We start from the raw sequence: 16863 nt of genomic DNA on the forward strand, positions 1-16863 counted from the left end.
CCTGCAATCAACCTGTAGCCGGGGGGCAAACAAAAGCTCTGAGATAGCAGATAACCTTCACTCTTTTAGAGCTTAGTCCGTCCGAGATTTATCTTTCTAATCGGGATCTGGTCTTTAATTGTCAGCAATAACCATACGAGTATATACAGAGGGCAACCTTACTGTTACAATACCGTTTATTATGGTACTGGGCTCTATGGGGAAATCACACATTTATATATTGACAAATGAAGGCACCAAAACTCTCACTCTCACACAGCGCTTAGGAATAACAATAACTTAGGTCTAGATCTCTGTATTCTTCTCGTTGTTGGCCTCCTCCTCGTGCTGGACAATCTTCATCTCCACCTCCTTGATGTCCTCGTCGAAGATTTTCAGATCCTTGGCGTAATACCAGACCCCCAGATCGAAAATGGCCCCAATGGCGATAAAGACAGCTGCGGTGAAGTTCAGAGTGTACCTGGGAGAAGTTTGATATTTAAGAGATTGATATTTAAGTTCGTCTTAGGATCATCTCACCTCATGGAAAGCGGATCGTAGAGCCAACAGTTTCCCTTGTTTGTGCAGGTCTTGCCCCAAACCAAACAGACCCTGTCGAAGACCCAACCAAAGAATATTGGACTGGGAATAAAGGCCAGCATCGAGCACAGGGTCATGCCGAACCCCATGGCTGCCGTCTTATCCTTTTCCGGAACACAGCGCACGGAGACCAGGAAGTTGGAGGCCCTGCCACTGGCTCCCACGAACTTCAGGCAGCACATGACGGCCAAAAAGGCCACAAACTGTGTCCAGCAGTTCACGGGACAGGCTCCTGGCATTGCCTGGCCATTCGCTAGGCTCTACAAGTTTAGAGAGGTTAAAGAGTCCTTAAGTCTCATAAAAGATTCAACGGTTAACCTGCAATTCGGTGAAGTTTGACGTGTCCTGGCTGAAGTCATCGCTCGCCAAATCGAAGCTGGTAACGCGCTTAAACTGGCTCGTGGAGTTGCCGGTATCATCACCAGGAATGCAGGAGCAATCGTAGAAAATCTGGAGAAGATTATAGAAAAATGTTTGAAGAATAATTTATATCTAAATATATCTAATATTAACCTAGGACTAACCTTCTTTCCTTCGGAATTTACGTGCAAACTTTTGCATCCCGCGTGGCAGGCAGAGATGTAGGTCATATTGTTCTCCCCACAAACTGGAGAGTAGCGGACGTAATCGCAGGAGCAGGCCGAATTGCAGGTGGTGGTGTTGCCCGCCAAGGAACTGTCATGAATGTTGACAATTACGGAACTTTCATTTCCCGGGCAACCGATAAAGGCGTAGGCGAAGATGCCAGCCACCGTGAGAAAGCCAACAATCACATTCCAAGCCGCCATGTATCGGGCCCTGGGCTTATATCGCGAGATGATGAAACCGGAAAGGAGCACACCCACAGCGGAGAAAGCCAGGGCCACTGTTCCGGTTACCATGGATGAAGTGGCCGCAGACTGGCGATACTGCACCTCGATGTACTTGGGTGTGAATATCCAGTAGGGTGTATACCCAACCAGGTAGAAAATGCTCGACAGGGTGTTGCACATGTACGTCTTGTTAGTGATCAGGCGGCGGAAGGTTTTCAGCATGTCCTGGAAGGATGCCTTAGCTTCCACAGGAGTCTTTTGGTCTAACTCGACTGTCAAGCGCTCCTTCTCCGTGCTCTTCACAGATAGTCTCTCCTTTTCACGCCGTCGGTTCTCCTCCACCTTCCTGCGGGCCACTGCTCGGGGAAGTTCTTTGGGAAACATTGAGAGGAACACCCCGGAGAAGGAGAGCAGTCCGCCCATTACCAGCCATCCCAGCCACCAGGCGCCCAGCCAGCGAGGGTCCTTGTTATTGATCACCGGATGCATCTGCGGGGCGATGTACAGGCGCAGGCAGAAGGAGGCCAGGGCATATCCAATGGCAGGACCCAGCATACGCAGGAAGTAGGACAGACCTGGAATATGTTACAAAATCTTTGATTTTCCAAGGAGCTACTGGAATTTATTCTACTTTACTATTATTTTATAGTTCAATAGGTGTCCCGGCTTGCTCTCATGTTTATCTTAAAGATAAGCATATCTCCTGGGCTAAGATTGCAAACAGCTAATCGTTACTTTGTCTAGCTACTAAGAAAATATTTTCCTAAGGTCTGTAAAAAGATAACTCTTTATTGTCTCTCATTAAACAACAAAATATTGAAGTATAACAAACTCTCTTGCTCGTAAAGAACTTACTCGTTCGGAAAGCTCAAGAAAGTGGCGAAATAATTTGAATAAAAAATCGAGCTTTTTTCCAAATCAGTTTTTGTAATGTTAATAACATAGGTAATTCGTCTGAAAACTAAAAAACATTTTTGCATATTTCGTAATATATAAGAAGATTAAAATCTTCAAATCTTAAGCATCTAATCAAGAAGTTGTATTAAAAAGTTAGAAAACTAACTTAAGTAGAAACGTAAATTCATAAAATGTACTTTCTTGTACGTACTTTTTCTTTTAAATACATTTCTTAATATTTCTTAATATTTATTACCTGATAAAACTAATCTATTTGAATTACCTGAAATTATTAATAAAAATCTTTCATTCTTATCGACAATTAATCTAGTTTTTGTTGTTTTCCTAATCTATGGCTTATAGTCTTTGTTTACTTTTTCTTTTTTTGGTAACTCAAAAATTCTTTCGGAAACGGAAAGTGTATATGCTGGTCCTGAGTCAGCGTAAATGGACTGGCCTTCCCCCAGTAAAGTTTTTTATGATTTTCATGGCCGTTAAGATACAAGAGATTAGCCACGCCCTACTATCATTTTATACGGTTTCAGGTGGTTAAAACCGGCTACTACTCACTCAGCAATGCCGGAGTCTTTGACTTCTTGGTGTTGTCGTCCATGTAGGATACTCCCAGGGTGTAGTACAGGGATCCTCCGATTCCGGATATAAACTGGGCCACAAAGAGCAAGAGCTGTGGGGCGAAGTTCCCCTCACCGACCTCACACTCGGCTCCTCCTCCATTCAAGCGACAGAGGGTTTTGGATCTCTGTTCCTCGATGGCCTCCTTGGTGGCATTTTCATCGGGCATTCCACCAAACTCTGAGGTCAAAGCCAGTGCATCTTCCCCGGGGCCGTAAAGAAAGTGTGGTGCCGTGGTTAGAACACAGAAAAAGACTATGGTAAGAAGACCTGAGGGGTATATGGTCGAACTATAGTATTTTTGTTTGAGAACATATCTTCCTGTAAACATCTTACCGAACCCAATCCATCTCGGTCGATGACCCTTTCCCGCGTAGTAGGCCAGAACAGCAGACACCAAGGTCTGACTTATATCATTTCCCACCGAGATTATTCCCGTGTTCTTCGACGGAATCTTAAAACGCTTCTCTATTGTGGTGATCGTGCCATTGAAGTAGGCGTATGTCATTGAAAAGATACAGCCGACGATTCCGTAGAGTAAAACATATGCAGTTTGGTTTGCAAATCTAAAGGGTGATATAAAATTAGGGATTGTATGATTTTTGCTTTCAAAAACAATGTTATTATGCTGTATTAGTTGGTCATTATTCATAGGAATGACTGTAAGTATTCACAAAATGACAAAGTTCCAATATTAAAATGTAAAATTTTTTGGCGCCAAAGACTTTGGCGGATTATGGGCGTTAAGATGGGCGTGGGCCAGATCGTGAATGAACTTTTGATCTAGAGGCATCTTTATCCCAACTTTCTGGCTCGTAAAGTCCAGGGATCTCAGCGTTTGTATAGACAGATAGAAAGACAGACGAACGGACACACGGATATACGGGCATAGTAGGACATTTTTGTTCAGTGATGTAGATTCAGAATATATATACATTAACCATAATGCTTTTTCGTCTTTCCTACACATTCAGCCTTAAGTTCACTTACCTTTGGTAGAACTTTCCCCTGAATATCCAGAATCCGCAGGTGACGTTCTTCTCCAGCGGAGATTCATCTAGCAGTTTGTTAATTTCCGCAGTCATGAGGCGGTCCTGCTCGGATTTCTGTTTCTTCTTTTTGGTTTTTGATTTCTTCGGAGTGGGATTTTCACTGTCCGAATCAACTCCCGCCTCCTTCTGCTTGTCGTAGGGCTTGCCATTGTCCAAAAGTCTGGACTCGACGTCCGATTCGTCTCGGGATTCTGCGCTTGCAGTATCTACGTTCTGCTCCTCGGGTCCCAGGCTGCTGGGATTCTCACTTTGAACCATCCTAGTTGCGAGTCGACTTAGGCTGCGATCTCACTTGGCACATTGGTCTCTTCCGGAACTCACTCACACATACACAAATACGTTACAGTCGTCACTTTTACGGTCGCTCAGAATATTTCTTAATTTTTCGCCAGATCTTTCACGGGCAATTAGCTGGCTTGTGGGAGGGAACTACGGATCTGGGGATCTAGAAAACAACCTGACGCGTGGACGGGCGCGGAACAAGTGGCATGATGTGGTCGGTTGGCGGCGGATCTTAACTGTATCGACGGACAGGCCGATCCAGACAGACTCTCCCAAGAGTTGGCTCAAAACAGTGACGTCCCGTCAGCGTGCATCAAATATTTTAACAAAATATTATCTCTGGCCCGAGATATCACTACCCCCGAGCCATTAAGCTAATCTTGGACGGTTATCGAGGCACGTTGATGTCCGCTCATGCTGCTCCTGTTGAAACCTGCGAAATTTACAATTTGTTTGTGGGTTGAGTTCGGGTACTAAAGTTATAAAATAGACAGCTAAAGTGTGTGATAAGGCCGTGGGCTACCAGACAGAGGTGTGCAGCGGTGGGGACTTATCTTAAGCGCCGGCTATTCGGTGGGTTTGCACATTGATGAGCACGTAAATCTCAGCAAGTCATTGCCTCAGATTTCCATGGAAATGCGAGCAAGTTTTACCCCCCGGGCAAACACTATATTTGCCTGTTCATTGTTTTTGGTTCGGATTAGGGACGGGATCAATGTGATATAGTCACAATCGCTATCGCTATCTTTGTTTAAGTGAACAATTAGTTTAGCCAGAGAGCTGGAGAGCGAATTCGTTATTATTGTCAGTCGCGATTGGGCTTTTATTCACGAAGAACGAACAACGAAGAACAGAATCTTTCTCAATGCCCCAACGTGTGTTCTATTATTTAATGTGCAGCCCCGTGTGTGTACGAGTGTGTACGAGTGTGTCCGTGTGTAGAGCTTATGTGTCGCCACAATTCACTTAGCATATTTAAATTTATGCGCAGCTTATCACTTGAACTTTATCTTGATTGTACTGGTCTTGATAAATATCTGAATAGCAACTTTTCCAGAACTTCGCTCCTTCTGGACTTCCTTCACCGTCTTCCCTCACACTTTGGGCTAATTTCTGTAATTTATTTGCCCTTGCCTAACTTACGAGTAGGTACTACTATTATTTTGATTTGTTTTTGTTTCGATCGCGACTTTCGGATATAGTAAAGACTGCTAGGTTGCTGCCAGCTGAGACGATCTCAATTCGGGGAAGACCGTAAACGAACTAAACTAAACTAATCTAAACGCAGCGTGTTGTGGTCGCTCCACGAAATGCTCACTCATCTCAGGAAGATTTCTCATATATTTCATTTGCCGAGCCCACTCAGAAAGCTTAGCTTTGGCTTCGACTCGGAATCGGGCTGGGATTCGGGTTCGGATTTGGGTTCTTTATCTTCGTATTTTGACTGTGTCACTGACATCAATTCCCCGTCAAAATAGTTAGCTGTCAGGTATATACATATGCCTAAGAGTTCTTATTTAGTTAGTGTAGAAGCATTCGCTCTTCTCAATTGGATACCCACAGTCGAATCGGCGGATGAATGGCAGCGAAAGAAAGTGAAACCGTTGAGTAATTATGGGCACAGACAAAGGGCATTCGTTTCCTATTCATTGTTGTGGAGTAAGGTATAAAAATCAATAATATTAACTTAAATTTTCATATATTTTTGGGCTTCCGATAAAAGAAATCAAAAGCCAGAGTCTCAGCTAAACAAAGAAATCAACTAAAGCGGAGAAGCATCTCCATGAGGAAGCAAATCGAACAGCTTAGACTAAACAGTTGCCAATTTGTGGTAATATATGTTAGAGACATATCAGGTCTGCGGTTGCCAGTGGTATCACACCCACCTCCCAGATAAAAAGATGTTCCTAAGTATCAGGTTTCGTAAAAAAAGCTCCCTCTCCTCTGCTCTGCCACTTATTTCTAAGATCGTAAACGATAAGCTATATACACTATGCCAAAGTTTTTCCCCAATCGTCCACAAATTGAATTCAAATTGCAATTACAGCGACCACATATGTAGGCAGCGGCAGTAGCTTAAAAATAATCCCAAGACATGACTTCCGAGGAACATACATATCTGCATGTGTAAAAGTGTCTTGAAAGGGAACATCATATGTTCCGGCAGGGCAATAAAAATCAAAGGCATAATTTCATGATATCAATTGAGCGGCAATAAAACGCCAGCCCAAGCATGTTTATTATTATTTTTTATTATTATTTTTCATTTTCCCCAACACCAGCTGCCGTCTCACTCGCTTTTCCGCTCTATTTCTATCTTGGTTATGAGTTTGTCTGCAAAATAACAGGAAAGAAGTGGGAAACGGGAAAAACAGGAGCAAATGTGACCGCGGTTCTTATGGGGGATTTCCATATACCACTAGGGCTCAGCATAAATAACAACAAATGAGCCAGTCGGCGGGAAAGAGAGAGCAAGATATAGCCACACAATGTGGCATCTTTATCTGTGTTGTTGCGGTCCGCCTGTAAGTATGCTATATATTTGCCTATATTTTTAGCGAATGTGAAAGAGCCCGCAATTCGAGCTGCTTTCTTTATGTCGCTGGCACGCGTTCGCTTTTGCGATTTTATTTCCGGCCAAAACGTATGCAAATTTGTACTGCCCCGCCCCTTTTAAGGTTTTGCCAATTTTTCCCAGCCCCCTTATCTTATCGCAGTGGCACACATAAACCAGCGGAAGACGAAGCTGCAAGCGTTGACAATAAATAATAATTTTTTGTTTTCCAAGTGAATCGTCATGAATTATACACGCGAATGCGAAACTTGCTTATCGCCAGGATATGGAAAGTGGAGTTCTCCAGCTGGGCTGGGGCCTCCTCAAGTGCACTGAAAGATGAATGCCGAGACGGCTTACCGACGCCACAGCAAACACTGCGAATGCGAATACACATTCCCATGCGGAGTTTCCGCTTCCGGTGGCATAAAGGGGCGGTAGAAAAGGAGTGAGGGAGAGTGAGACGTGCCAACTAAACCGCTTAAGCACTCAATTTGCGCGTGAAAAGGAACTTGACACCCACACATGAACGTATGTGGGGTACGTGTGTGTGTGTGTGTGTGTGTGTGGGCAACCGCATAGGCCCAACTTCTCCCTTCACCATGACCGCGGCACATGTCAGCACTTTGTTGTGATTTCCGTTTCCGCTGTCGCTACATCCTCGCCACCCCTTCGCCCTTCGTCCTTCATCGTTTCACCCCTTCGACACATGTGTGAGAGTTTGCTTATTGATATTGTTGTCTTCCTTGCATTCGCATTTAACGGCAGTTAGCATACGTTACAGCTGCGAATGATGTATCCTTGAAATCAGAAAGGGTTGTTGCGGATTTCATTGAACGTTGCCAGAAGAAAGTAACGTCTTTCAAGTCCTCAAATGATTCGAATTTTCAAGTCAAATATCGTATTTTGTAGATCATTTTGAACAAAATATTTATGCAACTTCTAAGTAAGATAATAATCTTAAATACTAATCGAATCTAGAGTATCTACTTATAAAACTTAATATACGTTTCAAGAGTAAGCAAGACTTTTCCAACCAACTTCTGTTAGCCAACAATCAAAGGGTATTAAAACTTCGTAACAAGACCTTCAATAACTCCTTTTATTGTGCTCATTGTAACCCTTGATAAGCGTAAATGTATTTATTTGTGACTTGGCGTATGACACCGCACCCCCTGTAGCATCCACAACCCCTTCTCTATGCAGTGCCAACCCTCTCTCTCCTCCGTCAGTCAAGGTTGCGTGTGTGTCAAATTAGGGTTAAATGCTTCTCCCTTTCCATCCGCCCATCAGACAGTACCCCAACCACCCATCCACCCATCTCTTCCCCTGTCTTCTTTGCTAATTTGTTGTTTTTTGCTGGGATTTTTTTATACAACGCTTTTGTTGCGGAATACTTTTCCGTGCAGCTTAGGAGTTTTGAATGCTATACGCCCGACTGCTCTTGGTCTAAGTAGGTCTTAAGTCTTCATTTGTCTACTCCTGCCAGCGAAATTATGCTGCCCTGCTCCTCAACTCCTCTGAAGTAAGCGCTTAATATGCCGACCGCATGGAAAACCCACAATTTTCCAGTCCAATTTTTGCTGTCAATTTAAGTTGTAATTAACAGACCGACGGCTGAGCACCCACCTTCCAAATAGTGCTCGAAAGACCCCCAAAAAAATGTATAAAAGAATATTGGGAGTCCTGGGTGAAAATCGGCATATGGCATGCAGCTCACGTGCGCTCATTACGCATTTGATATATTTAGCATGAACCGAGAGGGCTCGGGAGGGCAAAGGGCACACCTTGAGCTTCAATACTCCGAAAAGAATGAAATGTCAAAATAGACAATGCACAGATTACCTGAATTACCCAGGAGCTGGAATGGAAACTCATTCACTTTCGGCACATAATTAATCAAAAAATGGAAGCTCGAGCTGTCCGCTTTTGGGGCATCCGAATTTCTGCCGGATTCGGGTCATTAAAAGCGACCCCGGTTACTGGGCGTGCATAATGAGATCGACTGGCAAAAGGATTAGGATCCGAAAGCTGGCCAACATTTTTAATGTTCCCCTTATGCGCTGCGGGTCGCTGCTCTTGCCTTGGCTTTCCATTTGCTTTGTTTTCCTTCAGCTGGAGCTCCACCTTCATCTCCTCAACCATTCACAATTTTTAATTCCCGTGCTCTTTATATTTTGATTCCTTTTGGCCCGCTGTTGATGCATCTTATGCCACTTCGGCGAAAGCTGCTCGGGAAAATAAGCTTAGGAATGGAAAACAAACCGCTACGCAGCCACCACTCCAATTTCCCTTTGCCATTGTGTGTGTTTTTTGCTTATATCTATCGTTTTTCCGATTTTAATTCCTGTTTTTTTCCGCTGGCGTTTACTCAATTAGAGACCTTCTCCCGGATACCGGGCTTAACCGGGCAGGGTATTTTTTTTTTGGTTTTTCTTTATTTTTGAGCCCAGGCCCGTGACCACTTAAATATGCTAAGCTCACAGCTTAATCTTGCTCTGGGGTTTGACCTCTTTCGATCACGTTTTGTCTTCGTTTTTAATTGTGTTTCATGCCTTTTATGCCTAAAACATTTTCTTAAAATATACTCATGAGAAAATCGGGGCTTTCATCCGGAATAAGCTCGTTGCCAATGATAAATTTCGGGCAATATGCTGTAATAAAGTGCAAAAAAAGCAATTTCAGAAACTTAATTTTTCAGCGATTATGTTTGTAAATATTTCCCTAGCCACCCCAAGCCGAGGAAAACCTTGCCAGAATCTGTGCCCAATGAGCAAACCAAAAGACAAGCAAAGTCTCTTTATCATCGACAAACATAGCCTCCCACCCTGGAGAACATCCTGTTTCACCCACCCTTCTCGCTGGTCTCAAATATGAATTTATTTTCCATACTTTTCATCTCATTTCTCTTTGTGTTGTTTTTGCCTTTTCATTTGCTTTTTTTGAATATAAATTTAAGTCCTTGTAAAGTGACCCTTTTAATTTTCCCTGCTCTTCGTATTGTTGCCACTTAATGTATCTGTATCTGTATCCCCCGGCCAGGATTTTTCCGGCATTTCCCTCGGCTTTTGTCATATCGTTAATATATTCATGCGGCGCATTTTTTTGCGGTTTGACACGCTTGTTCTGTTCTGATTCCTAGATCATATCTTGGAATCGGGGTTTGGGTTTTTTATAGGAAAGGAGATGGGAATTTCTGTCTTTGGAACTGGAAAAGTTCGATTCCCATTCAACTTTTAATTGCATTCATTTGGGCAGAAAGTGTCTTCATGTCTCCTTCTGCTTCTCCATCCATATCTACAAGACTCTCCGAAAGTTTATTTCCTAATTTCATTAAAAATATGATTGCAGACGAAAGTATTTTTACAACTTACCAGAATAGATAGCCCTTCGTTCGGTTCTCTGAAAACTTTATTTCTAATCAATGGCCTGCGCCAAATACATAACTCAACTATTGAGCACTTTAACTAAATTAGTTGGAAAATTAGATTGTCTCCTGTGAGCTCTTCTTGGAGTTCTCTTTGCTCGAATGAAGCGAAGGAGAGGCAGCTTTCGCATACCAATGGCAACTCTTCTTTTTGCTAGAATCCCGAAATGGCTTCCGGTTGAAGGAGTCGAATGCCGCAAGGATATCACTGGGGGCATTAAACGTTTTCTAATTAAGTGCCCGGCGTCCTGCTCGCTGTCCTGTGATTTTATTATTGTCCTGGGCCAGGATAACGAGTGTCTTTTGGACCAGGACCAGCGATGCGTTGCTTTTTCGATTTGTAATTCACCGCGAAAAAAGGGTTAAACATTGTAAATGGAAATGCCGCCGTGTCAGTTGCATGGACTTATTGGATTAGAGGAAAACTGCCTTCGTTCTGCTTCCGTCTAAGGATCTAATGTCCTGCGATGGTTCCAGAAACCAAATACTTTTAATGACGGGATTTTACACAACTTGGGATTCATTCCCTCCCCTCTGTGAATTTTGTTTCATTAAAGAAATCTTGGCATGAAAAAATAGAATATGAAAGAGGCGATTATCGGTGTCCTTCATTCTTCTTCTCAAGAAGAAAAATGAATTTTCCTCCACCTTTTCCCAAAGTTATTGAATATTCCGTTTTGTGTTTGTTTAATTACCAACTTTTCTCCATTTTCCATTGACAAATGCATTTTAATTTCTCTGCCGCTTCTTTTTATATTTGCCTCTGCTTTTTTAATCTGCCTATTTAATTTTGTGCAAGTTTTTCTTTGATGTGAAAAGTTTTCTTTTTAATTTCCACACAGCGCCTTTTTCTTTGGTATTTGTCTAGGCCATCTTAAGCTTATTTTCTGTTTAATTAGCAATTCTCAGGTGAATGCTCTTAATAATTGGGTAATAGAGGAAAAACTGTCTTAAAAATGTCCAGTTTATAAGGAAAGAAATCGAAATCGAAGACCATCATAAGCCCGGTGCCCTCAAAAGTATGCTAGCTTAATGTGCATCTCACCCTTTTCTCAGTTTTGCCAGCTTTTAATTTCAATTACGTTCAAATGCAACCAGCTGTGAAATAAACAAGAAATCACTTAATGCCAACAATTACATAAGCAATTAAGTCGAACTCTCACTCGTTCTTCGAGTGTCCTGCCCAAGGAGTCACCGCAGAACTTTAGCCGGCAAAAGGAGGAACATCAAGTCGAAGTCGATTACGCTGGCGGAATACAAAAACAAACCAAGACGACTACTTAACTGGTCAAATATCATCGAGCGGAGGGGGTCAGGGGTCCCCAGGCTGGGCAAGTTTTTTGGGAAGCCCTCTCCTCTGCTTATGGAAACAACAAAGATTTTGCCAATTTGTTGACTTGTTTGGCATTTGATACTTGATACGCTTACAGGACATTCGAGAGAGGAAAAAGCCCACATACGAGACTGATAAGCTACTTGAATTCTGCAGATTTCACCCCGACTGCTGCTTAAAATATTTATAAAAATATGAAAAAGCTGCAATAAAAGCAGCGTCCTTTCCCGGCAGACTAAGCTGATATTGTCAAGCCCAACTAGGCGTATGCGTGATGTGTGTGGATGTCTGTCCCTGGGTGTGTTTGTGTGTGTGTGTGTGGGTTTGCAACTATAAGTCGAGCACTTACTTACCCCTCCTTTACTTTTTCTCTCTCATTTTTTATGTGTGCCCCGGCCGATAAAGTCAACACAATGATAAATCGTTGCAAGGGTCCGGCTTCCGACTCCCCATGTGTGTGTATAATCGAATTTTTATTGATACAAGCAGCTTAGGTTGAAAGGATGTGGCCCCTGGACAAACACGAATACAAAATAAGTCGATACTTGGTCAAATAAAAAATATATACTAATACGCATTCGAATCAATTGGTTCTTATCAGAGGAGCTTCACCCACGACCCAGACAAATTACCTTATGAATATGTTTAAAGCGGGGAAAACCCCAATAATTGGCCATCGATTGTAAGCTGACTTTGTGACTTTGGGAAGGGGTTCAGAGCTGGGTCAAATGGACAGCAAACTGTGTGTTTTTTGATAGTGACTCACTTACTCCGGAACACTCTGTCTCCTCAGAACTTGGCTATAACTCAATTAGCTCAAAGGCAACCAAAGGCAGGCAGCCAGAGGAAGGCAAAAATTGCTGATAATTCATTTTTCCTTGAGCAACCCTTTGATTGACTGACTTGCCTCAGAGCATCTTGATAAGATTAATCAAATTTTCATAAATTTCTACGCCACGGAGCCCGAGTGCTTTGCCAAGTAGCGTGAAATATGCTCGGCGTGTAGATGGGATTTAGCCGTAATTGTATAAGAAAGGCGTAAGAAGAGCTGGAGGGGGTTAAATACTCAGCCTTTCATCGAGTTGACAGCGCTAAGAAGTCTTCTTTACAACCCTTTCGACTTTATACTTTAGACTTTGGAATTACAAAGAAAGTCTCATGCCTCATCCCCCTCTCATCATATAGTTTTCTTTTGTTACATACTTTTAGGCAGCGCACTTAATTAGCCGCCTCCCTGAATGCCGAAATCAGAAATATACTGGAAATACACTCTTTAGAGTGATGAGGGAATGAGAAAGGTTTTAGGGGAGACCGCAAAATAAATCTTTGGGTAAAACCCCATGTATGCTTGTAGTTTCGGCTCTTTCATTGAGTATTTGCATTTAAAATTCTAAGACGTCTGAAAGCTTCTTTACCGTGGAACGCCTAGAAAATTGTCAAAGTTGTGGGAAAACTTTTTGATATTTACATTTTGTGGCCCACTGTAGGCAGCAGCTTGATGAAGAATGCCCCCGTAAACGAATATAAAATGTAAAACTAAATTTGCACGTTGCTCGCAGCAGCAGAAGAACATGGTTTTCCTCCCAAACAAAGTCCTCGGAATATCTCAGGGAGCGGAAGCTGTTTTCTTTACCCAAACACTGCTTAAGAAGACTCGAAGGATGCGTTGCCAGGACACCTTCACCTCCAGCTATTAGCTCTCAGCAGACTCTGAAAGAAATAAGGACTTAACAATCTTGACAACTACTTTCCGGTTGACATGCAATTTCCACCGTAGATAAATTGAAGCAAACCTGGGAACTGAGAACTCCGAACGGAAAACTGAAAACTGAAAACTGTTAACAAAAAAAATAATATCACTGTGAAATGGGTTGGCAGTGCGAATTATTTTAGCTACTGTTTCTGATTCTGCCTCATCACTTTTCATCGAGTTTATAATGTGAATGAGTGAAGGGGGCAGAGGCAGAGGCAGGGGCAGGGACAGGGGCAGGGGTAGGGGTATTAGGAAAGCCAAACACAATTGCCATCAACGCGCGGGACACGAAACGGAAGCTAGATGTTGAAGCCGGCACGAAAATGCATTTTCCACCCAGCTTTCCACATCAGCTTCCACCAGAAAAAGCCATCCCAGAGATAGTTGTCTCGATATCGGGCAGAACCATCCTGGCAGGAGTTGGGCCAACAGCAGTTTCCGTCCGAAAGCAGGAATTTACTTGACATTTTCATTAGTGCGGCACAGCCACAGCCACAAAACACTTTGCCAGTCTGTCAGTCTTCCAGTCTGCCGGCAAAGGAGCAGCAATGGCAATGGAATCAGGAGTGGAGATTTGGGTTTGGGAAGCTGGCAGCCGCACTTTGATAGAGGGCTAGCTCACTTGTGGCTGCGTTTCGCCTGCGGTTTTTGCCAGGAATAAAAATGGCAAGGATTGCCTGCCGAACGGCACACATGGGTACAGTGGTAACCGTATTTTGGTTAGTCATTTTACTCAGCTGTCCATCAAAGTAAGTCAACACCATTAGTATTAGTAGCATGTTTTATATATTTTCTAAAACTTAAAAGAAAAACGGTAAAAATATTGGAATATATATTTCCAAATTCGCATTTATTGTCAAAAAAACCGAAGGACAAGGAATAATAATCAGAAATTGCAGTCATCTTTTTGATAAGGCAATCTTAATCAGTTATGCAGCTGTAAAGTAGCTACAAAGCAGTAAAGATACTCTATAGTTCCTCTTTTTAGAAGAACTGTCCAGCCTATTATCACCCTGTTATCTTCAAAGTTCGTTAATTGCTATATCCACTGTACACACACGCGGTGGCCGGGCAATTGGCAGACTCCTCCCCTTGCTTCCAGAGCCCATCCCCCTGCTGAGCCCACAGATCACGCACATAAACCCCATTTGGAATGGCTTAGTTCTTGGGGTTTCACAGCCTCACGAAAACATTCCCGGTCCACGTCGACAGTTGTCATTGAACCGGGCGAAATGGAGTGGGTTCTGGCTAGGATGGGGTTGTTCCCAGGGATGGATGGCGGCGAGTGCGATAGAGAGTTTCTCATCTTGATTTTGCAGTGTGCCAGTGCTCCTTGGATCCTTCTGCCCTCCTGCCCTCCGTCTGAGCCCGTGTCTGTGTGTGTGTGCTCGTGCCTAATGTTGTGGGAAATTGCATTAATTATTCTATTAGCAGCGTAATTCGTTCTTAATTGCATGATAAACTTTATTGCCTTTTAGGAGGATTGTGAGCATAAGTATAAGTATATATTGCACGGCGAGTCACCCTTCTTTGCTACTAAGAGGGGCGGGAGGGGGATTCGCATTCGATGAAATGTTGCGCATAAGTAGAAATTTATTTCACTTAAGTGGACATCTTAGTTAGAGTGTAAGACTTAAGGTTGCGGTAGCAGAAAGGAGCTCGTTCTCTGTTTTCTAAAGATAGCTATGGATTCCAGTTCCCTACTTGTGATGGGGCAAGGCACTCACTAACCTGCTTTTCCCCTTCAAGAAGTCTGTTTACCTCGGCGAGTCTGATTAGCCGCGGTTTTGAACAGCACTCGACGCGATCGCCTATCGGAAATCTATCGGCCGACTGACTGTTCAGTTGAGTTATCTAAGCGAAATCCAATTAAGCTTTATCGCCTCAAATTAATCAACGGGTAACAGCTGAACACAATAGCTAAGCAAACAGAATCGTTCTTAAGTCAACATTAATCAAATCGCTGCAAAACCAAATGAACTTATCGATCTTGGCTAGGTGCAGCAGTTATATATGTAGGTATACTCGTATATGGGCATAGCCCACTTGAAGTGACCTTACCCGCCTTAGAAGATTTCCTTTTGGAGATAAGCCCTGCGAGAGTGGAGCACTCCAAGGGAATTCCAATTTCAAACGATCAAAGCAAGTGATTTTGTTTGTTTGATTTTCGATTTTGTACCCCCCGCACGATTCGATTCAGCAGAGACCGTGTTTGTTTAGGCCACGAACACGAGCCGGCTCTCTCAGTTTTTAACCAATATTTACCGCCCCCAGCCGCCGCCCAAACGACCGGGCTTTCATCCTTCTCTGAGTTTCCCAGTTTTCCCAGCTTCCCGTTCTGCACATGCAATTAATTTAATTATGTGGTCACATCAAACTATCCTTTGGTCAGCCAACTCCTCTTACCCGGCACCCAAATGAGCTGCTTTTAGCGGAAAATGTTTGAAATTCCCAAATTGAGTTCAGTCCGCTCTGTTTAGTAGTCTAACCGCATTTTCTGCTGGCCCATTGATGAAATTTGTGAAACTACAAAATTGCGGTAAACTCTCAGTGAAAGCCTCAAATTGGGTGGAGTTGCAGTTTTTCGAATGCGTTTAGAGTGGTGATAATTTTCATTTTTATTTTCGGGAGACTAACTGAAAAGTTTATATGGAAATTAATAAGTTATTCTATGAAACGTGAAACTTTTCTGATTAAAACCAGATTCTGCATGGATTTAGATAGCATTTTCTAAGAAAATTCGTAACTAATTTGTGGCTCAGAAACATTTTAAGTTGCCTCTTAGGAAAAGAAGGTTTTTTATACAACAACCTTTTGTTATTAGTTAAAGACACCTAATTAAGAGCAGCCGTTATGTAAGTTCTAAGAACCCCTTTTAAGTCTACACATATCATAATATTTCCTCTCCACATGTGCATTTGCGTTAATTTTGTAGACCATTTAAAAATAAACCATTACCGAAATGAGCAAATACGACGGGCCAAATCGCGAAAGGTTCCCCCTGGCGAGTGGGTGGAGGCGGGTGTGGCACACGGCCTTTTTTGCGGGCTGGTAGACAAGACCGAGACCTCGATGGCAGGGCAAACAAAGTCAAGTGTTGCCCGTAGAGACGGGCACATGGAAACCGGACAGAAGAAGAGGGAAGAGTACGGGCAGTAGGTAATTGCCAGGTAGTCTGGCAGATGCGATTGTTTGGCCAGCAGCGACTTTTGGCTAAGGCGAGAGGTCAATATTTGCATGGCAGATAAGCGGGGGTATCTAGTATCTAAGTATCTTTTTAATTAGGGATTTGTGCGATTGTCAGTCGCAACGACAATGTCAAGCATCAAAGACAACAGGCAAACAAAGCCGATATCGATTGCCTATCGATCTATCGATCGCGATAAGCAAACACACGCTCGTCAAACATTGTTAGGCGGCATCCACAAAGGCAGCCACAATGGAAACAATCTGCCAGCCTGTGGACACTGCGGCGACTCCATTTTGGTCTCCGATCTCTCTCGGTTTCATTGTCAAGCCACCAAAGTCGAGCTCCTTATCG

At 43.1% G+C, this 16863-nt stretch overlaps 1 protein-coding gene across 1 annotated transcript; it reads right to left on the bottom strand.

Annotated features, from left to right (window-relative positions):
- Positions 1–158: 158 nt before the first annotated feature.
- Positions 159–5530, bottom strand: LOC108113258 (solute carrier organic anion transporter family member 74D). Its single transcript, XM_017223808.2, has 8 exons — positions 5399–5530; positions 3912–4688; positions 3258–3487; positions 2859–3191; positions 1104–1966; positions 898–1029; positions 520–839; positions 159–460 (listed from the first exon to the last, which is right to left on the bottom strand). The coding sequence occupies exons 2-8, from the start codon at positions 4229–4231 to the stop codon at positions 286–288; spliced, it is 2373 nt and encodes a 790-aa protein (XP_017079297.1). The 5' UTR covers positions 4232–4688; positions 5399–5530; the 3' UTR covers positions 159–285.
- Positions 5531–16863: the final 11333 nt, after the last annotated feature.

This window comes from Drosophila eugracilis, unplaced genomic scaffold, assembly GCF_018153835.1.
Source record: "Drosophila eugracilis isolate 14026-0451.02 unplaced genomic scaffold, ASM1815383v1 contig_90, whole genome shotgun sequence".
Classification (NCBI taxonomy): domain Eukaryota; kingdom Metazoa; phylum Arthropoda; class Insecta; order Diptera; family Drosophilidae; genus Drosophila; species Drosophila eugracilis.